Source organism: Hoplias malabaricus, chromosome 3, assembly GCF_029633855.1.
Source record: "Hoplias malabaricus isolate fHopMal1 chromosome 3, fHopMal1.hap1, whole genome shotgun sequence".
Classification (NCBI taxonomy): Eukaryota; Metazoa; Chordata; class Actinopteri; order Characiformes; family Erythrinidae; genus Hoplias; species Hoplias malabaricus.
The window spans coordinates 19,892,027-19,919,042 of NC_089802.1; the positions used below are offsets into that span (position 1 = coordinate 19,892,027).

General features: G+C 36.8%; 1 protein-coding gene across 1 annotated transcript in view; it reads left to right on the forward strand.

Annotated features, from left to right (window-relative positions):
* The window catches only part of LOC136691008 (E3 ubiquitin-protein ligase rnf213-alpha-like), a 43,076-nt gene extending 21,281 nt beyond the window's left edge, over positions 1–21,795 (forward strand). The window contains exons 33-66 of the mRNA XM_066663201.1: positions 3,710–3,863; positions 3,948–4,083; positions 4,235–4,423; positions 4,548–4,678; positions 4,780–4,937; positions 5,064–5,273; positions 6,102–6,289; positions 6,671–6,791; positions 7,557–7,657; positions 7,764–7,946; positions 8,088–8,254; positions 8,887–8,989; positions 9,119–9,233; positions 9,335–9,539; positions 10,090–10,277; positions 10,895–11,017; positions 11,196–11,306; positions 12,216–12,458; positions 12,546–12,618; positions 12,759–12,793; positions 13,529–13,629; positions 14,033–14,189; positions 14,521–14,701; positions 15,936–16,030; positions 16,323–16,574; positions 17,585–17,717; positions 17,874–17,954; positions 18,640–18,820; positions 19,199–19,400; positions 20,350–20,427; positions 20,537–20,734; positions 21,047–21,136; positions 21,241–21,419; positions 21,526–21,795. Of these exons, the coding sequence (XP_066519298.1) occupies positions 3,710–3,863; positions 3,948–4,083; positions 4,235–4,423; positions 4,548–4,678; positions 4,780–4,937; positions 5,064–5,273; positions 6,102–6,289; positions 6,671–6,791; positions 7,557–7,657; positions 7,764–7,946; positions 8,088–8,254; positions 8,887–8,989; positions 9,119–9,233; positions 9,335–9,539; positions 10,090–10,277; positions 10,895–11,017; positions 11,196–11,306; positions 12,216–12,458; positions 12,546–12,618; positions 12,759–12,793; positions 13,529–13,629; positions 14,033–14,189; positions 14,521–14,701; positions 15,936–16,030; positions 16,323–16,574; positions 17,585–17,717; positions 17,874–17,954; positions 18,640–18,820; positions 19,199–19,400; positions 20,350–20,427; positions 20,537–20,734; positions 21,047–21,136; positions 21,241–21,419; positions 21,526–21,670 (5,007 nt within the window). The 3' untranslated portion in view covers positions 21,671–21,795. The remainder of the gene's footprint in view (positions 1–3,709; positions 3,864–3,947; positions 4,084–4,234; positions 4,424–4,547; positions 4,679–4,779; positions 4,938–5,063; positions 5,274–6,101; positions 6,290–6,670; positions 6,792–7,556; positions 7,658–7,763; positions 7,947–8,087; positions 8,255–8,886; positions 8,990–9,118; positions 9,234–9,334; positions 9,540–10,089; positions 10,278–10,894; positions 11,018–11,195; positions 11,307–12,215; positions 12,459–12,545; positions 12,619–12,758; positions 12,794–13,528; positions 13,630–14,032; positions 14,190–14,520; positions 14,702–15,935; positions 16,031–16,322; positions 16,575–17,584; positions 17,718–17,873; positions 17,955–18,639; positions 18,821–19,198; positions 19,401–20,349; positions 20,428–20,536; positions 20,735–21,046; positions 21,137–21,240; positions 21,420–21,525) is intronic.
* Positions 21,796–27,016: the final 5,221 nt, after the last annotated feature.

The following is a 27,016-nucleotide window of genomic DNA, read 5'->3' on the forward strand; positions in this document are numbered from 1 at the left end:
GAGTGTAAGTGTCTCTCTGAAGCCAACATGGTAAGAGGATCACCAATTCCACCATTGTTGTGCAGAAAGATAGTGCAGCAATACCAGAATGGTGTTACCCAGTGTAAAATAGCATAAGACTTTTAAGTTATCATCATTACCCGTGCATAACATCATCAAAAGATTCAGAGAATCTGGAACAATTGCTGTGGGTATGGGTCAAGGCCGTAAAACTCTACTGGATGCTTGTGATCTCCGGGCCCTTAAACGTCACTGCACCTCAAACAGGAATGCCACTGTCAAGGAAATAACAGAATGGGCTCAGGAATACTTCCAGAAAGCATTGTCAGTGAACACTATCCACCGTGCCATTCGCCATTGCCAGCTGAAACTCTACAGTGCAAAGAGGAAGCCATTTCTAAGCACGCTCCACAAGCTCAGACGTTTGCACTGGGCCAGGTGTCTTTTAAAATGGAGTGTGGCAAAATGGAAGACTGTTCTGTGGTCAGATGAGTCACGATTTGAAGTTCTTTATGGAACACTGGGACTCCATGTCATCCAGACCAGAGAGGACAAAGCTAACCCAAGTTGTTATCAACGCTCCGTTCACAAGCCTGCATCACTGATGGTATTTGGTTGCATAAGTGCTTGTAGCATGGGCAGCTTGCATGTCTGGAAAGGCACCATTAATGCAGAGAACTATGTTCAGGTTCTAGAACAACATATGCTCCCATCTAGACGTCATCTCTTTCAGGGAAGACCCTGCATTTTTCAACAGGATAATGCCAGACCACATTCTGCAGCAATCACAACATCATGGCTACGTAGGAGAAGGATCCGGGTACTGAAATGGCCAGCCTGCAGTCCAGATCTTTCACCTATAGAGAACATTTGGCACATCATAAAGAGGAAGGTGTGACAAAGAAGGCCCAAGACGATTGAACAATTAGAGGCCTGTATTAGACATGAATGGGAGAGCATTCCTATTTCTAAACTCGAGAAACTGGTCTCCTCTGTCCCCAAACGTCTGTTGAGTGTTGTAAGAAGAAGGGGGGGATGCCACAGTGGTAAAAAATGGCCTTGTCCCAACTTTTTTGGGATTTGTTGATGCCATGAAATTTTGAAACAACATATTTTTCCCTTAAAATGATCAATTTTCCCAGTTTAAACTTTTGATCTGTGATCTGTGTTCTATTCTGAATAAAATATTAGATGTTGGCACCTCCACATCATGGCATTCAGTTTTTATTTACAATAAAAATTTTGTTTAGTGTCCCAACTTTTTTGGAATACGGTTTGTACTTGTTGCACATTCAGCTTTCACTGGAAATTTTCTTTGCCCGTCAGTCCACGGAGCATATAAACCCCTTCAAAACACCTCGAGGTAAAGTTACGAGCTGCCATTGTGAGTCCAATAAAAATAAATGTAAAAGCTGTAACTTAAGAGTTTTTACAAGTGATGACTTGTGCTGGATGTGAATGAGCTCTGCATTTCATGGTGATGCACTCTCTGCCAATCAGTGCTCTGCAGGGTTTACACGTCACCATTTAACCTACGGTTAGAACCAGGTGTGAGCTGGGACTGGAAACTTACCCAGTTCCAGGGACCAGGTTCCAGTTTTGACCAGTGGAAAAGCAAAAGATCTGTGCCAAGTAGAGTAGAATTGTGTAGGTTCCATGCAGTGGAAAAGTGTCATTAGTGACTGATTCACCTGGCTCACTCTTGTCGTTACCATGACGTTGACCTCGTAGCTAGTCTAACTATAATACTTGAAAGAATAAGTCCAAATAAAAGATTCTAGTCTAAAGAAATACTTGAAGATGAGCTTTTGGAAGATCCAGCAGGTTCCTTTATTATCTCAAAGCATTGGAGAGCATCTCAGAAGGCCTTCAGAGCACTCTCACTCAAACAAGGAAAAACACAGTTTATATAGGCATCTTTTGGGGTGAGATCATCCTGCCCCACCTATTTTTTAACTAGGTTGTTTTCTATATGCAACCATTATTTCCAAATAAGGGTTTTTTACCCCAACAAAATGCTACCATTATCTCCAAATCATGTGAGTGTAGTTTTTTAAAAAATACCTCGTGTCATGCAGTACCAGGCCATCCCACACTGTTCCACACACCATTCATCTTTTTTTCTACAGAGTTCATGCCCGAGTCATGAACTCAATTGTCTCTTTGTACATACTATAAGACTCATTTGTTTGACACCACATGTCTCTATATTATTTGTTTATTACAGTCACATGTCTCTATATTCTTGCCTCTGAGGAAATGTCCCTTGCCTGACCTATGAATAAGTAGATCTTTATACTCTTCATATGCTCAACTATTGACCTCTTTTCCTAATTTTCCATCACTCTCTTTGTGTGAATGGATATTTCCATCACTCGTGGTCATGCTAACCTTAGTCTCCATAGCCAGCCGCTCTAGGGACAATCTGGTGCCTTTTGGCCCTTAACGTGGCCAAGAACTGCCTACAGGAAAAGAAACTTGACTGACACACAAAAGGACCAATCACAAGTCAGCTATTTTGAGATTCATATCAGGCCAATACCCACGGTGACCAAATTAACTGCAAATTAAAATGAGCTGTAAACGTACAAAACACATTCAAAACGATGACGTCTAGGCATAAGTTAAAAAGCAGAAATGCGATGCAACTTCAGAAAACAACTGCAAGTTTAGGAAACAAAGGCAAGTTCAGAAAAGAAATAAAAGTTCAGAAACGCAATGCAAATTCAGAAAACACCTGCAAGTTCAGAAAACAAATGCAAGCTCAGAAACACTGCAAATCCAATCACAACCCAAATGAAGTTTTGGATGACTCCGAAAGCTGCTGCACTCCTAAAAACAGAACAAAACAGATTACATTCGTGATTTTTGTTGTTTCTGTTTAAAACAAATGTAAGGCTTTTTTCCTTCATATCAAACACCAGAACAGCGCCTAAGCATTAGTTGTATTTCATTTAATAAACTAAATAACGTTTGGTTTAATGGTTGGTGCAGAATGCAGGATTTTTTAAATAAAAAATATCTTAACAATATAAAGAAACGTGTTGTGTATCAGACTATACACTTAAGTATAGATTGGGGAGTGGTGTTTACAATTTTGGCCTCTTTCAAAATAGAATTGCCAAACCTCTACTTCCTTTATATAAAAATTGGAAGATAAAATATACACACACATATGTCACCAAAATTATTTTAATAAGTATCCGGCTTTACAGTCCAGAGTTTTCAGCCTTGCCAAAATTCTACCCCTGAAATTATACTTGTCTCTGGAGTGTATAGTCTGATTTTGTTTTCTGAACTTGCATTGCATTTCTGAACTTGCAGTTGTTTTCTGAAGTTGCATCGTGTTTTTTAAATGAAGCCAAAACTTTGTCGTATTGATGGATGTGTTTTGTGCTTCTACAGCTTGATTTAATTTTCAGCGCAATAAAAATATCAGACTCTTCAACTTTTGGATGGAGCATCTGTGGTTGAGACTATGCTAACCTTAGCTAAAAAACTTTGACAAAACAGACATCAAATGATAAAAATGTTGTTAGCAGCATTGTGTCACTTCAAGTATCAGAAGAGGCATGTACTGTTATTTACACTTGAAAGCAGCATGGATTTAAGAAACCTAATAGATGGAATATGTCTAAAATAGGTTGGAGCATAAATTGTGTTAGAATTTTTTGTTCAATGCTGCTAAAAATGCCAATATTTGTTTCAGGTATTAGAAACAGAGTTTGACACGACAGCACTGGTGCGTAGTTGTGTTCAGAGTGCTGTAAGCATGCTAAAGGATCTTGAAGATGGCGGATGCCTCAGCACAAGAAGAGTGGACATCCTACTTACATTACTGGACAACAGTGACAAACTAAAATGTTAGACTGTGTGCTCCCTTGTTACATTCTGAGATAAATATCTGTATACTTCACTGTAGTAAGGAATGTTTTCATGTTTGACAGTAACATTCAGCAAGGCATTGAAAAAGCGCCTTCATCTACTGTTGAAAGCTCGTGAAGAGAGTACAGATAGGCCCAAAAACTGGGTTTCCAGAGAAGCAGCAAATATTGAAGCCCTGCAAGAGGGAGGAACTTTTAAGTAAGCACCCATATTAGCTTAAGCTTAAAACACTAAACATTTACAAATTGCAAATGTTTCTTTTACCTGAATAGAAAACTTAATTAAGCATATTAAAAAATATTTTTAAAATGATTTTTAAAATATGAAATATGGTGTAATTTGTCAACAGACAAACTCTGTGGCGAAGGGTACAGACAGTGATCACTCCTCTCCTGGCTCAGTTAATTTCTGTCATTGACCGTAACTGCAACCTGGACCTTCTGCTTGATGATAACTGTGAAGATGAAGTAAAAAATTTGTGGCTTCTCATATTCGGACAGAAATTGTTGGACATACCATATATTCAGATAGTGCAAAAGTAAGTAACAAATCTAATGAAATTTAAGTTGTGTATTGATTATTTATTAACAAGCCAAAAAAATTATCTTAATTTGTGTGGTTAATACTGTACTTTTAGAATAAAATAAATTCTTTGTATATAGCTCAGAGGCACCGACAATCCTGATCCAAAACCATATCTCAGTGGGGAGAACTATGTCCTGCATCATGCCCTTCAGCTGGAAGATAAAAGACCTGTTAGATGACCTCTGGGAGTACACTCTACAGAAAGAGGGTGATTGTGTCTTTCATACATTTTTAATTAATCTTTAATTCATTGTTGTTTTCCGGATTTTCTAGTCTCATACAAATTGCTATGTTTTTTACTTTGATCAGGTCAAACAAATAAGCACTTTGAAGAGGTCTTCAAGAGGACTGTGCTTGGGGAATATTTTGCAAATGTGGACAAGAAAATGCAGAAGGAATTTTTTCAAAGATACCTTCAAGATTTTATTGCTTTGACGATGAAAATTTCAACAGTTGGCGAACAACAGGTAAGACCATTAGTGTTTTTGGTTTCTGTTGTAACCTTATTAATAATCTTAGTAGTATCTCCCATAACTGATTCTGTATTGTCTTGTGTAATCAACCTACAGCAAAGTCTCTTTTGTCTTGGGCAGTTGTTGTGTGCTGCCTTGCTGAGTTGTGTGAATGAGATATGTAGGAAGCGAGGTAGCTCAGTGGAAAATGAGCTCTCTTTCCCGCTAGTGCATACTGCTTACTATGAGTTCCAGAAACGTCTGCAGAACTTCTCCAGGATGATGTCCATCCTGCCTCAGGTGGTCCTGATATTGCAGGGAAAGCCACATGTGATGAAGGGAAATGAAATGGTATTTTTAAATAATATTATTATTTTTACTTCATGTGTTGTTTGGCTCTGTTTTGTTTTTCTTGGGTCCGCTCCATTGTCTCTGCCTTTGGCCCTCCTTTCATTAGTGTTCACTCCAGTGGATCCTTTGTGGTTCACATGTTTCTATTTCTCATGCTTTATGCTCGTCTTAGTCTCAGTCTGGTTTAGTCTTAGTTTCAGAGTTGGCCATTGTTACTGCTTCTTCTTTGGCCTCAGTCTCTGTATTTGTTACAAGGTCTTCCTTTGTGTCAGTCCAGTGTTGGTCTTTTGGTTTATCATTATCTTAGTTCTAGCATTCAGTTAATTGGTTTGTCTCTGTCTCCATTCAGTGTTATTTTCCTGTTTTCTGTGTTTGTTTAATTTTTGTCTTTGCTCCTGTGTTAGTTTCTTTGTCCTCATCTTCTGTCCCAGTCTCTGTGCAATTATTTAGGTCTATCTTCTCTGTCCTGTACTTTATTTCTCTGCTTCCTGTCTTTACTCACTTGCTTGGTTTGGTCAGTACTACATTTTCTTTTCTTTGCATTTCCTTTATCTATTGTTTCTGGCTGTTTATATATATCCTCTAGACATTTTAAATCAGTTTTTTTCCTTCTCATGGTTTATTTGATTTTTTTAGTTATTTTCTTGTTTAAAAAATGTGCATCTTTGCATATACATCAGCCTCCTAGTTTCCCTGCACCATACCCTGACCCAGCTTTCTCCTCTATGTAGATATTTGCTGCCTATTTTAAATTTTAACAGTGTTAATACTATAAAGAATTTCTTTGAGGTTCTTAATATCTGAAAAGCCTTTGATGGTGTTTTGAAGGTTTCAGATATATATTGTGCTCTTGCCTGTGTGGAGCACCTGGAGCCACAAGATTTCAGTGTCGATTTCCAGCACCTGTCCTGGCTGAAGCAAGTAAAGAGACTTAAGGTCCCCATTGAGCTCATCTGTTCAGAGAGTAGCCTTAAACACTATGGAGATAGGAGGCGAGAGATGATGAAGCAGATCCAGTAAGTTTCAGCTGACCATTTAATGTTTCCAATTATTACTCAATTGTCTTTTTGTTATGAATCTTTCATATTTATTAATGTATTCACTATTGGGTGGAATATTCCTTAATGAAGACAGAACATTTCTTGGAACAGAAGGCAACAATCTTATTAATTTCTTCATAACAAGGATTTCATAATTTACAAACCAATCATTGTACTTTCACACATTTCTAGAGTTGTGTAAACACACCGGAGATTCAAGAAAACTTTAAGGGTTTACGTCACATTTTTGTGTATATTTTAACACTGACACATTATATTAGAAAGTCCCTTGAGAATCAAATTCTGTAATTATGTTTATAAAAATTTGATTTTTTTTCCTTGTCATGTGTATCTTAGCACTGCCTGGAGGCGAATTTTTACATTCTCTCTGTTTGTGGAGCACATTCAGTTGGGCATTGAAGCTGAAGATAAGAGATTAAAACCTCTAGTTATGGAGCACTCTCGAAACTTATGGAGGGTAAGAAATTGTACCCTATATAAATTATAATTGCTATTGCATTTTTTTAGTATAATAAATATTATTAACATAATATAATAAATGGGCAGCAAGGTGGCGCAGCAGGTAGTGTTGCAGTCACACACCTCCAGGGACCTGGAGGATGTGGGTTCAAATACCGCTCTGAGTGACTGTCTGTGAGGAGTTGGTGTGTTCTCCCTCTTTCCAAGTGAGTTTCCTCTGGGTGCTCCGGTTTCCTCCACGGTCCAAAAACATTTGTTGGTATCTGGATTGGCTACTCAAAAAGTGTCCATAAGCGTGCGTGTGTGTGTATCACCCTATACAGGACTGGGGCCCCCTCCAGGGGGTGTTCCTTCCTTGTGCCTAGTGATTCCAGGTAGGCTTCAGACCCACTGTGACCCTGAACTGGATAAGCAGTTACAGACAATGAATGATTGTATAAATGAATATAATAAAGTTCATATAAATGCACATTTGGAATATGCTAAACCAATCCAGGACCATGGCCGTTTTTCAGTTTATTAAGAACTGTTTGATGAAGACAACTTCACATACAATAAACTACTGAAAAGTAGTAATTTTTAAAACTGTAAATGAACATTTAATAATATTTTTCAGTATTCAAATGGAAATGGCTGGGTTATTCCTAAGTGAGCTTTATGGAGTTTAGATTTACAGTTTTAGACATTATCAGGAATCACAATCAATAACTGTAAATATTAGAAAAATTACATTTTTTGTCATAATATCTTGTATTTGTTAAAGGTACTTGAAAAAAACTCAGACATGAAAGTGGAGAAAACCTTTGCAGCTGTAATTGAAATACTCAGATCCTGCAAGAAAGGAGCAGATGACCTAATATTCAAGTAAGATAACAAATATATCTGATTGTAAATATCTTTTGCCTATGGAAATGTAAGTAAACCATTACTAAATGTGTATGTTGTAAATTGTGAAACATATCTTGTTAAGGTTTGGCCTCCAGTCATGTGCTATATGTCAGCTTGAGCCTCAAGACCCTGTGGAGTTACCATGCAATCATATCTTCTGCCAGCTTTGCATCAGGAGATGGCTGATCCCAGGCCAGATGTACTGTGCTTTCTGCACTCAACCAGTGCAAGATGACTTTGAAGTGAAAATGTCTGAAGATGTTCAGTGAGTCATGTCTGTTTCTATAGATGCTGGAAATTACATTGTGTGGCATTGGAAATCTTTGCTGAAATGTAGTTGTAAGTGTCTTGTAATAGAATCATACTGATTACATACCTTTTGTATCTGTCTATGATGATTTTACAGGGCCTGTCTCAACTTGAATGCCCAGTTCAGACAACGGTGCAATGCGTTTTTCGTAGAAGCAGTGTCCACAATGTGTTTCAAGGACAATTCTCCACCGTCCAAAGGTGTCATTCTGCATCTGTTGTCTTTCCTCATGGCTGAAGCAAGACCAGCTGCTCTAGTTCAAGGTAGGGTGCTTTATGCCTGTTCTATGCATAGGTAGGCATTCATTCCTGGCAGTTTAAATACAGTGATCAACCAGATTATGCAGCATTATGAAAACCTTCTTGCACACTACAGCACTGCTGTGTCTGATCCATTTGTACCAGCACAACAGACACTAACATACCACCACAATGTCAGTGTCACTGCAGCGCTAAGAATGATCCACCACCTAAATCATACCTGCTATGTGATGATCCTGCGAGAGCTCGTTCCATTGAAGAACAGAGTGAAAGGGGGCAAACAATGAATACAGAGCAACAGACTCATTCCAGCCTGTATTTATATGACTCCAGAGTGCTCCTGTGGTCAGTGGAGCTGAGAGAATGGACAGTGAGTGTAGAAACAAGGAGGTGGTCATAATGTTATGGTTGATTGGTGTATATTACCAAACCCTGAATCTAGAGCCCTATGCTTTGCATGTTTTAGTGTTTTCCCTGCCCCTATGCACCAGATTCAAATAATAAGTTAACAAGATACCTGGGTTAGAAGTCTGCTTGAAGGAAGGGACATTTTTTAAATGTGCCAGGTAATAGGACTTGCAGAACCAATGGAATTATTAATATATTATTATGTTTTGCTTATCTTTTCTACCCAGCACAAAGCCATATATACACCAAAGCCCTTTCACCTTTTGATGAGTGTTTGGATAGACAGCCCATTGTACGCTCTGTGGTGCTTAAACTCCTGCTCAAATTCAGGTACACTGACAAGCTATGTATATATTTATACTTTTAAATGAATTTTACAAGGGGGAAATAAATAAGCAGCAGACTTTATACAAAATATATTATTCTGTGGAATTAAGTGCTATATATTTATTTTTTCAGCTTTGATGAGGTTAATGAGTACCTTGAACAGCACTTGAAAAATATACTACAAAGCAAAATCCTGGATGGTGCTGATAAAACAGAACTATATACTTTATACATCAATTGTTTTGAGGTAAGGACATGGCTCAGTGATTCAGAAATGGTTTTAGGGTCATAAACAAATATATCAAATAAATTTGATCTTTATGTCAATGTTTTGGGGCTATTTTACAGGACTCCATGTTTGAGAAATTAGATTTGAGCTCTGAGGCAGAGCAGAAGCAGCGTCTGCAAGATGGTAGGGACTTCCTGCAATACACAATACACACAGGAAGGGTGGCCACAGAGGATGTCTCCATAGAGACATTACAGCAGATTGCACGACTGCGTGTGTGCTTGGACATGTGTGCCCAGCTGCTTGCCACAGTACCAAGCAGTGGTTAGTACATTAGGGCACATACATTTTTTAGGCTTCTAATTATATTCTGTATGAAGAACATATGACTCATTAATTTTATAGGAATTCCAAGGTCTAAGCTTGATTTGTCTGTGACAGAAATGAATGAATACCCTGTGGTAAACAAGCCAGTATTTTTGAATTATGAAGTTATTTAAGCACAATATGGCAAGCTACCGACTGCACAAAAATAAGTAGACTAACACTATTGCACAGTAGTAACATCTACACATACGTTAGACTGCTATTGCTAAAGAAGCTTACCTGTCAGATTTTAGTTCTCATCAGTGTTCTTGCACATAGCAAAATAAATATTTTCACTTAATGATCACAAAATTCAGAATAAAATGCTATTTCAGTACATGCTCTGTTTTAAAACATTTTGTATACTGCAGATTGTAATATTGGTTATTTATTTTCTGACATGCAGAAATCCATCTTACACATAGAGATCCTAATTAGTGCATGATTCCAATCACATAAGTCTATTTCTGGGGCTTTTAATAGAACTTATCTTTATATACATTAATAGAGACTATGGAGAAAAATCAAGAGGAGTTCCTGGGCACAGTGATGGAGCTCTGTGTGGAAAGCAGAAATGACTGGTACAGAGTGTATCTGATCAGAAAGCTCTGCAGATTGCAAGGAGTGGAGGTTGTCCAGAACATGCAGAGCGAGGCAGATTTCCAATGGCTTTTCCCACAGGAGATTTTACAACAGGTAGAAGAATAATGGCATTTCAAAAACACCATATGGGGATTAATAAAATTTGAATCTTTCATTTCAGTTTCAGTCATATTCAGCCCTTGGATGGTGAGAGATTTTTTTAATGTAAATCACCATTCACAAAATCCCAGTGCTATGTTCCATAGCACAATGGAAAGTTTAGAAAGACGGATAAGAGCAAACATGAAAACTTTTTTTTTCACTAAATTTTTTATTCACTAATAAACTGTTCAATGCAAACATGCTGTAGATATTTGAGAATTGGCAAAATGCAAGTAAATGAGTTAGTTAAAAAATTTGCAGTCTGGAAATCATGTTTACATGAATCAGACTTGGGAAAAACACTACGCATATCTGTACATTTTCAACAAATAAATATAATCAATAAATATAAGCAGTATAACAAAATGTCTTTTCTAATCTTGAACAATAACCGAGCAGCTACAGAAATTTTAGAATCCACACTTTCAACAGGAAAGTCTTCTGATTTTATAATTGTTAATCTGAAGACTAATTGATATGAAATTGCATTTTGCTAACAGTAATATTAGAGAAAATTGCTGCTGCTAAGATTTAATATGTAAATGTTGGTTATGCTGACCGTGTTGCAGGAAGAAACTGGGGGCCAGATGGACCAGTATTTGGTGTATGGTGAAGAATATAAATCTGTACGTGATGCAGTTGCAAAGGCTGCAATGGAGGGCACAGTGCAGGTCATAGAGGAATCCCTTGGGGTGAGTAAAATTAGAAAATAACACTTAGAAAGACTTTCCACTGACCTATATTTATGCTATTCAATAATATTAATTATTGTATTTTGTTATTCACATTATTCAAGTTTACATATCATAACAGTTTTTTCTTGTAGTGGTAGTTATGTATATTCCTGTATACCATATAAATTCCTTTTAGAAATGTACATGTGCTCCAAGGAGAAAAGCCTTCTACATACTTCTTGCCATATTTCGAGAAGTTACCTGTCTGTTCAGAAAAACCAATCCAGCCCTTAATCCCAGACCTGAGGTAGGAAATATTTTGAACTCATTTTGTCATAATGGCCTTTAATATTTCATTGTGTTATTTCAGATATATTCACATTTGGACTTTTTTACTGTTGGTTATCTTTTTTACTGATGAGTTCTTATTAATAGTTAATATTAGTTGGTCATTCTCTTTAAATTATAAAACATTTACATGATTTACATTCTGGATTATATTAAAGTTTCATAAACATTCTGTGTTACCTGATTGAAAATTACACTTGTGATTTTTAGATATAAAGCACCTCACTCAGTCACTAACAAATTCACTAATTCAGTTAATAGGCTTATGCGTTTTCTCAAGGTGATGTCAGTAGCTGTCAAATAGATTTTAATGATTCAGATGTACCATGAAATTGTATAATGTCTTTGTTTTAATATATAAACACAAATGTCAATAATTTAAAGGCTGTAAATGATAATAAATTACCTTAAAGTTAAAGTTTAGAATTTCATATAACTTGCCTCAGTAAAAAATAATATCAAATCAGCCATACTTTTGTTATTGTTGGCTATAACAAATATTTATAGGAGTTAAACATATTTACAATTAAACATACTAAGAACCCAATATTGTAATACTTTTCCAAATGTTGTAAAGGAACCAAGAAAGTAACCATTTTACTTATCTTGGTCAAAGATATATTTAAACTAATGTACTAACTGTTATTGTGTATGTTCCACATGAAAATGTGACAAATTCTCAGTAAGGTATTACACTATTAGTAAAACTTAGTCAGACGTTGCATAACATCAGAAATGAAATAATGACAATATTGCATGGTTATAATGTAAATATTATATGACATTACACTTTTGGAAAATTCTTACAATATTGAGCCCAATATTGTCTACACAGACATATTATGACTTGCATTCTTAACCATTTCAGCAACGGCAAACTCTCGAGGACTTCATTCATGGCTCACAGTACTTGGATACCAGAGAGATGAAGGTGTTTGCTGCAGCTCTGGTGAATAACAGACTGGGTGGCCTGAGTGTTGACGGGCATCGCACTCACATAGATAACACTCTTATAGACCTGGCTGTACACCTGAAGGCTGTTCTGCTGTGTGGATCTGAGCGAGTGCTGGCTCCTCTCACTCAACTTGGGCTGTTCCCTGCCACCATGCAGGTGCGTCTGATGCCCTGTTTAATATAATACTGCACTAATTTTTATGAGTGTATATTCAAATATGTTGCTGTATGTTTTATTGTACAGGCAGCATTTATACCCACTATGCCTGAAGACATGCTGGCTGTTGCTCAGAAGGCTCTTGGTCACACGTGGTATAGTAAGTAAAGCCACAGATTCCATTTGCCACATTTCGGTGGCAATTAACAAATTTGTCATGTAATGTAATACAGTTGTCATTATGGAGATATTATAATTAGTTGTTATTAATATGTTTTATTTATAATTTGTAATTCCTAGCATGCCCCAATGGTCACCCTTGTGTAGTTGATAAGGTAAGCCATACTCTACTTAATGTATATGTATGTACTAAATGTATTTAATTTATACATTTCCAGTATAATCCAGAAATGTCTCCAAAACCATCTTAGTCCAAAATGCATTTATAAGAAAATTAACATTTATAATATAATATATAACATATAAAATGCTAAAAAACTTTATATATTATATAGAAGATTATAGTTTATCTACCTAAGCCTTTTAAATATTTTTTAAATGTAAAATAAACTTGTTGTTATTAAAATATGTGAGAATATGTTATACAGAGTATATTTACAATTACTTTTATATTTACATGTACAATATTACGTTAATATCAAAGGTCTTTTTGACAATTTTTGCATAATTCAATTGATATGGTGTGGATACATGCCAGGTATTATGTTGTGTAAAATACAAGAATTTCCATTTTATTTTCTATTATAAACGGTCAGTAACCATACCTTATGTTCATAACAAAAAATGGTCAAATATTGGTAAATCTCGTGAAATTTGTTTAGGGAAATATTTCTTTAAAACATGTTGCATGAATATCTCCACCATGAACAGGTTTAAAAATATTTTAATCAAAACCCTAAAATCTTGTTTTAAAAAATGCCTCAGGTGCCTGACAGCAAACGTGTATCCATTAAATTTTTACATTTCTATGAGGTCATACCCCTTTGATTGATTTAGAAGAAGTATATACTTGTGAGATAAAGAGATTAACCACAGCTGTTTTTCTGCAGTGTGGCAGGCCCATGCAGCTGGGCAGATGTCTGGAGTGTGGAGCAATGATAGGAGGACAGAACCACAAGTCTGTGCAAGGTTTCAGTCAAGTGCACCAGCAGTAAGTCTAACAAAGCTGAGATGAAAATTTCATGGTAAAAAAAACGATGGAAATAGTCAAGATGAATGTGATTTTTTAAAAAATATATTAAAATCGCTCAGGTCTGTCTAGATCTCTGAAAAACAATAAATAATAAAAAGCACTGTAAAAACATGTTTTTATATAAAAATTGATGACTTAAGTTAGTTAAATCTTGAGTTAACTGAGTAAGTTTTTCTAACATGTTGAAGGAGTTAAGAAACGTATTCTTGTTTTCTTAATTTTTTTTATTTCGAAATATAAAGGAAGTCCCAGTAACTAACAATTTTAAGTTAAAATATCAGCGTTTATGGCAGGAAAAAATAATAATTACAGGATAATCCTAGTAAATTAGAATAAATAATTAAATAATTTGTCTTTATAGGGTGGATCGTACCCAGATGGGCCACATCTTAGGAGACCCACAAAGACGAGATAACCCAGACACCCTGGACACAAAAAGCTTGTCTTTAACTCCTTTTACATTGATCAGAATGATGACTCATTTAACCATGCTACTGGGGGCTTCAGAGGAGGCTCAGGTAATGTTAATGCTAGTGACTGAGGATATTCTCATATATTATTGATTTCAAATCAGGTTTCTGGAGTAGCCATGTCCTGATTATTTTAGCATAAAATTCTCAATTTTCTGTATGAATCCTGAACTACACCACAACACTACAAACATAAGGATCAATATAATATATTTATTATTTGCTGGAAAATATAAACTTTTAGGAAAATGTTTTGAGACCCACTTGTTACTCCTCCTCTTACCAACAACTAATCAAACTAATCATATGGAAACACTGCCATATATCAATATTTATTTTATGCTTATAATTAATAACTTTCACTCTCTTTATCTTGAAGTCTCAGTATATAGCACAGATCATCCGGCCCCACGTTCAGGACCCCTGTGAGTTTTTAATGCTTCATCTTGGGAAGGATTTGGAGCAGTTGGGCAGGGCTGTGGGAAAAGGCATGGATGAAATGGTCACTACGGTTCATTTGATGTTCAGCTGGGCTCTGGAACCTCCTCAGAATCTTCAGTGTAAGTCTTAGAATACATTTGCTTATTTTTGCGCTAAAGTTGAGAATACAATATTTAAAAAAAAACAATAGGTAGCAGATAGATATTTGAAGGCTTCTTACTAATCATTTTACATATTGTGTAATGGAAAATGTACTATATATATATATATATATACATACAAACACATGTTGGTATGGTGCTCTGGGTTTAATGTTTGCCTTATCGATGTCTGTGAGGAGTGTGTACTCCCTGTATCTGCATGGGTCTCCTCTGGGTGATATTGTTTCACCCCAGTCCAAAACACATGTTGATATGTTGACTGGATGTACACATTTTTCCACCCTACAATGGACAGGCCAAATGTCCAGGGTGTATTTCTTGCCTCTGTGTAACCTCTCTACCAAATAGCTGATGTTTGGCGAGTGTACTGGTGTTAATTTGCTACTGTCGTACCATCAAGGTGGACTGGGTATTTTTGTGGTTGCTGAGACAACTCCCTAATTTTCCAAAGTATGTAAAGTGTTTGAGGGTCTAGAAAAGTGCTGTATAAAAGGAAGTGTATATTTAGGCATGCAACATTAAATTTTTAAATATGAATAAAGTAGGGTTGTACTTTTTTTCTTGAATCAAGTGTCTAGCTCTGAAGGAACACTATGTAAGATTTAGGTTTCTAGCTCCTGAAGTTCCTAGTTTAGGACATGAATACGGTGCTGCAAAAATGTATTAGGGAACCCCAGGAGCAAAAAAACAAAAAAACAAATCTTATCCACAATGATTTTGAAGGTGTAATTTTAAGTTAAAAATAATACATAGTGTTCCTTTAATGTTAGAATCATAATCTTTAACACTGCAAAGAAACTTTGCAGATAATAGATATTATAGGACAAACAAATCTTACAAATCTTCTTCAGGTAATTTTGTAGTACACATTTTAGCATAAATACATCTGGGAGCAGTGTCTGAGGAAGTTCTCCTATATATATATATATATATATATATATATATATATATTTCTAACAATAGAAAGAATTGAAAGATACCTTTAGAAGCTGAAGTGAACACAGAAATATATATATATATATATATATATATATTTTTTTTTTTTTTTAATAGACTTTGTTTTTACAGTTCTACAGGACAAATGGTATAGATGCAAGCTCTAATTTGAATTACTGTAACATAATTTGCCCGTATGATCAGTGGTTTGCTTCTTGCTTAAATACAATGTGGTAAATAAATATTATGATGCTAGGGCCTGGGGGCTATGATACTACTCTTGCAACAAAGGAGGCCAGGAATGCCTGGGAGATCTTCATGGCTCATAATGTCATCACTCCCAAACTAAAGGTAAAGGAGCTGCGTTTTTTTGGTTTGTTTTTGTTTTGGGCACAGAACTGGGACACCATGCTGTTCCACTTAAAATGTTGACCCCTTAATGTATTATTCTGTTGTGAATATTAAAATGTATTCAGTAACTGGAATCCTCTTATGAATTTGGTTTATGTATGTTATGTAGCAATACTAAATAAAGTGTGAGCTCACATGCAGGGTTTATGGGAAGTTCTGATGTTGTTTTGATTTACATTTTATGGTTTCTCTAGTAATAACTCTTTCTGCATTATTAATTTTGGGTTAACAGAAGCTGGAACATAAACTGAAAAAGGTGAGCACCCGCATGCAAGCTGATTCTCGAGTGTCCTCTAACCCCATCCTGAAGGTGATGTACGGTGACCCGTACATGTTCCTATCATCTCTGCCGAAGCTGTGTGTACTCCACAGCTCCACTGTGTGGAGCTGCAGGGAGAAAGGTTCTCTGCTTAGCCTCACACACATTGTTGAGCAGAATGATGGCAAAGACAACTTCCCTTTACTCTGGAGATTTCTACAGAAGGTATTTTCTATTTTAATATGTCTTGAGGGTTTTTTACCAACTGCAGTCACATGTTTAAATTGTTTGTCTAATTGAAAAAAATAATTACCACATTATCTATAAAAATATTTAAATTGTTGATTTTAGCCAATATTTTGCAGTTTCTTAAATAAGGGCAGCACGGTGGTGCAGCAGTTGTCGTACAGCTCAAGGTATCTGGGTATGAGGGTTCGTGTCCCGCTCCGGGTGACTTTCCGTGAGAATGCTCCAGTTTCCTCCCACGGTCCAAAAACACACATTGGTAGGTGGATTGGCTACCGAAAAGTGTCCATAGGTGTGATTGTGTGAGTGTGTGTCACCCTGCGAAGGACTGAGAAGGCTGATCAAACATTGTCTGTAACTGCTTGTCAAGTTCAGCGTCGTGGTGTGTCAGGAGCCTACCCGGGATCACTGGATGCAAGGCAGCAACACACTCTGGAGAAAGCGACATTCTCCCTTATGGACACTTTTAAGTCGCCAATCCACCTACCAACATGTGTTTTTAGACCGTGGGGGGAATCCGGAACACACAAAAAGGGGGAGAACACACCAAACTCCCAAACACACCAAGTCACCCAGAGAAGGGCTCGAACCCACAACCTCCAGGCAGGCCCCTGGAGCTGTGTGACAGGGACACTACCTGTTGTGAAACCATGTCGCCCTATGAGTAAATGTATTATTTGAGAAATAATAATAATAAAATTATTAATAACAATAAAAATAATAATAACTGTAATCTGAGGAATCATAAGCAAACACTTACAGTGCACCACTACTCTGAAATCCCTAAAGCGTAAATTGTAAGTTTTTTCTTCTCCCAGTATGTTAAATTTAATAGTTTTATTAGTAATTAGAAAATCAACAAGAATATTATAATGGCCTTGGGCAACAATTCTTTAGATCATCCCGTCAAATTTTGCAGTTGTTTTTTTGCAAATTTTGCAGATTCAGATTGAAAACAATTTTACTTGTTTCTGTGATTTTCTATGAAGGAGGCAGAATTTCGATTGATCAGGTTCCTTCCGGACATACTGGCTCTGCAGAGAAAACTGGTGAAAATGTATCAGAACCTCCCTGATTTGTGTAGTGGCACTATTAGGGAGTTTATTGACAACCAATCAACAGGTAAATAACGTGTCATGTTCATAAAGTGGAAATAATTTCCCCAATGATAAATTTTGACATAATAATAGACACATTGTATTGACACCCAGTGGCCTGGCTGTATCAAAGTTTATTTTACTTGAGCTTGAAAAACATTTTTATGTTGTACCTCAACAGCATCTCTAAAGAGTTGGTATGAGAAGCGCATTCACATTTTCCTGAGTTTATGGAACAAGCTTAGAGTGTCCTTGGCCACTTGTAAGTTCTCTCTCTCTTTCTCTCTCTCTCTCTCTCTCTCTCTCTCTCTCTCTCTGATTATTCCTGTTTTATTTTACTTCCTTTTTAAAAAAGCTTGTCATTATATGGATATATGCAAAAGCACAAATCTCTCTGTCACACCACCACTGAATTTAAATTTAGGAGAGAACTATTTTGTATGTTAATGCATTGATTTGGTACATTTGTTTACTTGATTATTCAAAAAAATGTCATTTTATGGTTTTGCCCAAGAAAAACATAAATGCAGCTGGGCAAAACAAAAAATTCAACAAGATTCTACACTATTTCGCTTAGTCACGGTTTATATTTATGAAAATTATGTCACTAATCATTTTACGGTACAGAGTACAGAGTGAAAATAAGTACACGTCCTCTACCAAGAAAGCACTTTTGCTCATTTAAAGACCAAATTTCTCTTTGTTTTTATTTAAAAATGTTTGAATTAAAGACAACTTAAACTTTGCAAACCTTTAATTTGTCCAGAATTTTAAACTGAGCAAATAAACATTTTTCCACAAATAACTGCAGTACAAAATGCCATACTTATTTCCTTCAATGAATGTGTTAATTTATTTTGTTTAGCAAAACAACATATTCAATGTGCACATTTAAAACAAGCCAATTCTGTGTCAGTTCTGAACATGCGTTATGTGTGTGTTTGAAGATGAGGTGAATGTTCCAGGAGATTACTGCAGTTTGGATCTGGATATGGGCAGTGAGCTGCAGGTGCTGGTTCCCCGAAGGCAGGGGGCAGGACTGTGTGCTACAGCGCTGCTCAGTTACCTGGTTTTTCTTCATAACCAACTTGTCAGCGCAGCGGACAAACATTCTAGGGAACACAACAGGTAGTGACCTGCCATTAACGCCTTATTTTTCAGTTTCAAGCTCAGTGCAATAAATGTCATTTTCTTGATCACAAATAGCACTCCAACTCCTCTCGATAGTGTATGGTATGGTACAGTCTAAAGATGGAGGGCTTTATGCACCTCTACTCAGTGCTTAGCATGTGACTTCAAGCTCATATATTGCTACTTCAGAACATTACATTTCATTTTCTGTGTTTCCGTGGAGACTGCAAGTTGTTAAACTTGTGTTTCCACAATTGATACAACTTGAATTAGCAGAATTCAAGAATTGTAAGAGATTTCGATTAACCTTTGGACACACAAAGTGTTTAGGGAATATGAAAGTGAGTGTGCTATATGTTATGTGCCATTGTTCAGCTACACGGTTAGCCTGGCAGAATTAAGTGAGCTGCATGTGATCCGGTATGAAGTGGAACAAGACTTGCTACCCCTGGTGCTAGCAAATTGCCAGTACAGCATGGAACGTGGTCGAGAGACACTGTCCGAATATGACCTTCCCAAGATCCAGCAACAGATCCTCACTCGCTTCTTACAAGGAAAACCCCGCATCTCGTTGACAGTGAGTGAACATGCTTTTAATTATGATTTCTGTTCTATAGTTCTAATGCTCTGACCCAGTTATTATGGAGCATTCTATCGGTCCTCATAAACTAAAAATATGATCCAGTTGTTAGTTTGTTAATGCCCTCAGATGGGGGTGACAAAGTCAAATTCCTGCATATAAGAACTATGTATGTATGTAATACAATCAGCGAGCAATACCATCTCTAATAACAGGAATAGAGAAGGTCAACCTGGGACTGGTTAATTCCAGCAGGGTCAGAGCCACTTTAAAGCATTTGGATTCTGTCCATTTAACCACTGATACACCTATGTTTTAGGTTACTTTAGGTTCTATTAAGTGAAAAACACTTATAGCCCAGTATCAAGCCCATGACAGGCTTTTTGTGTGGAGAATTACAGACGTCTGAGGCTGTTTTTCTCACAGAAGGGAAGTTTACTTAGGTTTTTTGATAGAATTATGTACTAAAAGTGCACAAATCCACTTAGGATGCAAACCTGAAACACATCAGTCTTCTTAAAACACAGTGATGCTCATGCCTCTCACAATCCACAATTAAATGAATATATTTTATGAAATAACCAAGACTACTGTAAATATAGAAATTGTATACATTTCTAATTATCAGGTAAAAACTAAGTTTAATATTTTTGCAATGCTCTGGTTATTTAGGGGTTGGTTGTATACAGTGCTCATGCTCATGAACTATTGTAGTGTCAATCAATTAGTCAGTCACTCAACCTTTTTTAAACTCATTGGAAGTAAATATTATTTGCAGTATAGTTGAAAAAAAAGTGAATATTAAAGTTAAAATATAGCAAAGATTATAAAACAGAATGCACTGCAGTAAAATACAAAAACACCAACAATGTCTCAGTGTATGTCACTGTACTGTATGAAATGTATTTGGCTTATATGACTTATTTAATATGAATTTTTATTACAGGGAATTCCAACTCTAGTCAGTAGACAAGAGAGAAACTATGAAAACATTTTCAAAGACGTAAGAGAAAAAGTGCTTCAGGTAAGGAACCATAGCAGCAGTGTCTTTGTGTACTGCTGAGTCAGGCATCTGGATGACATAATCAAGATGATTGGATTATTCATTTATATATTTTTTGCATATGTTTTAGGAGCCTCTGACCTCTCTGAGCTCTGCTGGGCTGGTGATGGAGCTGCAGTCTCTCAGCGATGTCTGTGAGGCACTGGTGGCTGTTGAGGTCACTCTGGGCTTCTTGGCTATGACTGGAGAAGATGAAAATATGCCCCTGGAGACGTACCTGGAAGAGAGATTACAAATGGGCAGCCACACTGCTCCTAATATCCTTAAGGTCAGTCAGCAGTATGATATCAGGTAATTATTTTATCAAGATACATTTATAGAAATTTCCACTTGGGAAAGAACAGACCTTTATTTAGAAATCATTAGAGGCTGGGCAAGGGGTTTTTGTTCATCTGTTTCTTTAGGTGGTGGTCATGAGTAAACATGCTGAATATTGTTGAAAGAAAACAAATATTCAGAAGAAATGTAATAGACACTATGATTACTTATTATTTTTTAAAGGTTAATTAGAAATATTGTTTCTGTGTTTTGATTTGTTTTAATGTTTATTGGATTATGCCATCCTGCTTGGTGTGTGAAGACTCTGGGCAGATGCTGTCTGAAGCACTGTGTGTCTCTGTGGCAGCTGCTTACCTCCCTCAAATCGGAATACATGCTTCGCCTTAAAAGGGTAATGGATAATATGAGGACACAATTTGGGAAATACTGGCTGGTTCATATACCAATAACCTATGTTTGTGCATTTCTTCTTTATGGTGTACCTTCTTCTCTCAGGACCCATTTTCAGGAGTCCCAGCAGAATACAAGCAAGAACTTGGGGAAGAGGAGAAAAATTTGTTGAATGGTTTCTTGTCTAAGAGCAATGCAGACACTTGGCTGATTGAAATGCATGAGTTCCTGTTGCTGAAACTGAAAAACAAGAGAGCTTTAGAAACCTTCAAATCAGACTGGAGGTGACAATGCAAATAATCTAGTAGAATTTACCTAACATTGTGTTTTGGGTCATGATCTCATGCTTACAATACTAAATGAATTTCATTTCCATTTCTTGCTTCTTAGTATTAAAGATACGTTGGCCTCCTACATGGAACGTAAAAATCTTGAAGTTCCTCTAGATGTGGAAGAGGAGTTCCCAGAGCAAATCCTGCTGTCCCAGCTGGTGGAGACCTGGAGGTTCAGTGTGACCCACAAACAGCTAAGATAAAGGACCATGGATTAAGACAAAACAATGACATTCCATTTTAAGCACAACTGTTTAACACAGTTAAACAAACTGTTTATTTACACATAATATAAATCAGGAAAAGCTTTGATCTCATGCACTTACAAACCAGGTATTTATATATATATATATATATATATATATATATATATATATATATATATATATATATATATATATATATATATATATATATATATATATATATTAGTCCTTGTTTTTTAAATGATTCCAAAGCTGTTAACATATCTACACTGAGAAAGTGCAGTTATATACCACTGGATGGAGCTGTGGGCCTTTTCACTTGTACTGTGACCTGATTCTGTTGACTTTATAAATGTTATCATGTCCATTTATTGTGTTCTCTCAGTAATTTACCCAGTATCCTTTAACCTTATCTTCATCACTCCAGATAAATCAACTGTAACCCATTTTCTCTTATTAATGACACCTGTATAAATAAAGCAAATGAAAACTCAGTACCTGCTTCCTTCCCTGCTTTAGCTTCACAGCAAACCAAGAACTCTCTTATTCTCATTGTTCCACATGGCACTAAAAAGGCACAGTTGCCTACACATAATATGGTAAGCCACTTAACCCATGTTCCATCCACTGCCCTCCGCTCACAGTCTTCAGTGAGGCAGGATGAGTCACCACACGCCAAAACAAAAGCATCACCACTGATGCCCTCTCAGGCCACCCTGAGATGAGTGTTGCAGCAACCCAGCATTTGACTACCATTACACTGGCATGTGCTGTATACCCTCCTATCAGTGTCTAAGGTAACAAGATATAAAGACAGGTGGATTCGTAGACACAGATTCAGAGTGAACTAAAAGGACCAGTGTCACTTATTATTCCCTTACAAAAGGAGTGAGGTCTTAAAGTCTTAAACTCAAAAATAAATAAATAAATAAAATTCCAGATTTTGCTAATATTTCTTACTTATCAAAAGTTAGAAAAGTTTTCAAATGTTATATGACATAAAAATAATAGTGACAAAATGGTATCAGTTTAAAAGTCTGTGTTAATAAAAATGAAATACATTTTAATATATCCTGTCCACTCTTCACTTTTAAAACCTCCAAAACAGAGGATATCTCTTGAGAATCTTTGTATGCTCATAGGGGTCATTTTAGCCCATTGTTGCAGCAAATTGACTCCTTTTGCTGTCTGTTATGTCCTGATTTCTACAATTAATTTCACATAATTCTATTATACTCAAGTCTGGATACTGGGAAGGCAAAGACAAAACTTTCACCTACTTTTTTTTAGAAGCCATGTCTCAATTGAATTTGCTTTATGCTTTAATGTCTTTTTTCCAAGCTTTAATTTTTGTTTTTCACTGATTGTAGGACGTATTGCCAAAATCTGTTGATTTTAAAACCAGACATGCTACACTAAAACATCACTGTTTGTCCACCATGTTTTACTGTGGGGATGGTGTTAATGTGCTTTTTTAGCATACTACAAACTTGCAGCCTAATGTCTACAATAAACAGTAATTTCCTGTGTACTTTTCTTCCAAACAATCCTGAATTGTGTAGACAGTGCTTCATTGCTTTTGCTTCTAATAACTTTCTTTTTAGTCACCTGCTGTTTGAATTGTTGCGGTGCTCTTGAACAATTTTCCTGGCAGTCTTTGTGCTCTGAACAAGCCGCTTGATTCTGCTCCTGAAGATTTACCTAGCAGCAAATTCGCACTGCACGTCTAATCTGATACGTCTGATGCCACTCAACATGTATTAAAAGGTACATCTTCGATTGTGGGGAAATGCAGTTCTCTCTGCTTGTTTTTGTTCAGAATCTCAGCATCTTTTAATGGATTGTTTGAGTGGGAAACTCATTTGTAACTTGAATTGTTTAGTTTTATAGCACTTTCTTGTAATGCAGTAAGCCATTTGAGTTTTACCTTAAGTGACCCAAATCAGCAAAAATAAGTCAATATAAGTTTGGAGTTCTCACCATTGTTTAAAAAAAATCATCCACATGCCGCTGCCATGAGCAGAGAGAGAGAGAAAGACCAGCATACTGGACAGAGACAGTTTGGTTTTTTAATCATTTTACAGACAGTGGGACTTCGTGAACACATTAGACTGGTTTTGAGCATGCTGGAGAGACTGGAGAGCTAGCAAAAAAAACAGCATCTGAATTTTATAAAAAGTGTGTATTGATTAGAATTGAGTCACCAATCCACCTACCAATGGGTGTTATTGGATTTTGGGAGGAAACCGAAGCACCCAGAGGAAACCCCACGCGGACACAGGGAGAACACACCAAACTCAGTCACCTTGGAGTTGTGCGACTGCGACATTAACTGCTACACCACCATGCCACCCAACATGGAGATCATCATATGTATTACTTGAATATTTAATATTAGCTGGAAGATTAATGGTATAACAGAGGTACATTTTGTTGTTTATTTGAAGATAATCTTAAGGGGGGGGGGGGTGCAAATATTTGCACTCACCTGTAATTAATTTGGATATTTTTCACATTTATCTCTTCTATGAATATTATGGCAAGTTCAAAGGACAGTCATTAATTAACGCATTACTGTAGAACAGTATTCATGACACCTTCATAATCTAATCATGATAGGACAAGCATTACAAATGTGCATCAACTTGGATTTTATTGAATTTTTTTAATCAAATTGGATTATATTGGATTTTCATATAGACAATATATATCATAATAACTTTGAGGCAAAGTTGACAGAAATCCAGCGTTACATGATACCAATAAAGTATGTTTGGTTAAGGCTTTTATGCAGGAAAACTTACCATTTTGATTTTGCAGATGTTCCTGACTGAGCTGGGAATCAAACCCACTATGTATTATAGAGGAAAGTTGTGTTATACGCTACTTTCTAATATTGTGCTTTGTTGTATGTTTATGTGAGTCTGTGTCGGTTGTCATGAAGCTTATTTGGGTCTTATAGCCTTAGGAACTCTACTGTACAATGCTGCCAAGTATTCTAAGCTCTTGCTGTCCTGGTTATAGTATTATAGATTAATCCTCATACAGTGCATTAATAATTATATTCATCAAAATAATTATATTCTTAGTGAGGCATTCAGTGGCTTATAATGATATTTGCCATCTGTTGAGCCTACCACCCCAATAACAGATCTTCATTAGGTTAATACAGCCACACTGTCACACCATCTGCACTACACATAGACTATGAGTGTGATACTGATGGCACCTGTGAACTTGATTCACAAAATGAACCATGACAAAGCCCCTCTTTGAGCTTAATTACATGAGCAGGCTTGAGGATGGCAAGCTTCTTTAGTACACCCGGAGTAAAAGAGACTGGGAGACATCCAAAGAAAATGCAGGCTTTTCAATCACGCAACATTAGCCCAGCCTGCTACTATGTTATTATGGAGCTTGATTGCAATGTTCTCTTGTCATTCTGCCACCTGTACGTGTGTGTGCACTGTCTGTGCATCTGACAAGATTTAGATCTTCCTTTGTATGAGGTCAATAATCTATTACCATTACAATCACTAGAGCTAACTGTAATTTGCCTTTTATTATGCTTAGCTAAACATAAAAGCTCATTAGAACAGCTGCTGTCATAAAGGATAAAATAACTTTGGCAACGACTGGCAAATTCTGTTCCTGTGAAAAACCTTGTTATTAACACTCAATAAATATTTTTAGTCAAGCAGGAACACAAATGGCCTTGATTCCTTTGTCAGCAACCGGCCCAATGAAAAATGAAATTAAAGACTTAATGTCTGCAGTTCACTGCAGCAACTTGTCCTGTCTGTTAAGTAAGACTTAAAACCTAAAAATAAACATGCTATTACAAATAAAAAGGAAAAATACATAATATTCAGTGTCCTTAGGTTTGATCTCTGCCATTTGCTGTAGTCTGATGTAATTTAAGACACTAGAACGTGTGTGAAAAATGTTACTAACTATCCAATTCTAGCATGGTCTGGTGCCACTGCTCCTAGGAGAGAATTCTAGTGTAAACTGATTTTAAAATACAAGACTCACTGCTATAAGTCACTGAGGTCATACATTACATTTCTGACATTTGACTTATACTTTTGCACAGAGTGACTGTGTAGTGCTAGGAGTCTTTCCCAGAGATATATTGCAATATATAAATGCCTTTTCATTCATTATCTGTAACCGCTTATCCAATTCAGGGTCGCGGTGGGTCCAGAGCCTACCTGGAATCATTGGGCGCAAGGCGAGAATACACCCTGGAGGGGGCGCCAGTCCTTCACAGGGCAACGCAGACACACACATTCACTCACACCTACGGACACTTTTGAGTCGCCAATCCACCTAACAACGTGTGTTTTTGGACTGTGGGAGGAAACCGGAGCACCGGGAGGAAACCCACGCAGACACGGTGAGAACACAAAAAACTCCTCACAGACAGTCACCCGGAGTGGGAATCGAACCCACAACCTCCAGGCTCCTGGAGCTGTGTGACTGCGACACTAGCTGCTGCGCCACCATGCCGCCCTATAAATGATTTGTAAAACTTTATTTTCTAAGTCATTCTAAGTCACGTTGGTTCATTTTACCGAACATTCTTATTATAATTCATTCATTCATTCATTCATTATTTGTGACTGCTTATCCAGTTCAGGGTCACGGTGGGTCTAGAGCCTACCTGAAATCATTGGGCGCAAGGCAAGAACACACCCTGGAGGGGACGCCAGTCCTTCAGAGGGCAGCACACACACATTCACTCACACCTACAGACAGGTTTGAGTCGCCAATACACCTACTAAAGTGTGTTTTTGGACTGTAGGAGGAAACCAGAGCACCTGGAGCAAACACGTGCAGACACGGGGAGAACACACAAAAATCCTCACAGACAGTCACCCGGAGCAGGACTTGAACCCACAATCTCCAGGAGCTGTGTGACTGCAACACTACCTGCTACACCACCATGCCACCCTAATTCTTATTATCATCATGTGATTTAAATAAAAAAAAGTTTTTGTCTGTTAACAATACATACTAGAAATTCTAGGCAAGACTTCATCTGATTTTTTTATTCATATGTCAGTGTAGATTTCATATATATATATATATATATATAATTTCATCCAGAAGGAATCAACGGACAGGTATAAAACATAGGTTTAACATCGTAAGATATGAAAATGCATGGCCATGCATGTGACGTAAGCAAGGATAGGCATTACTGATGTATCTGACTGACTATAAAAGGTTGCCCCGTTATGTGTGCTTTCCATTCTGAATTGTGCTGTGGTGCTGGTAGCACCTTTTGCAAGAAGGAAGAGGTTTAAAGGAATTCAAGCACTTGGTAGTGTTTGAAAG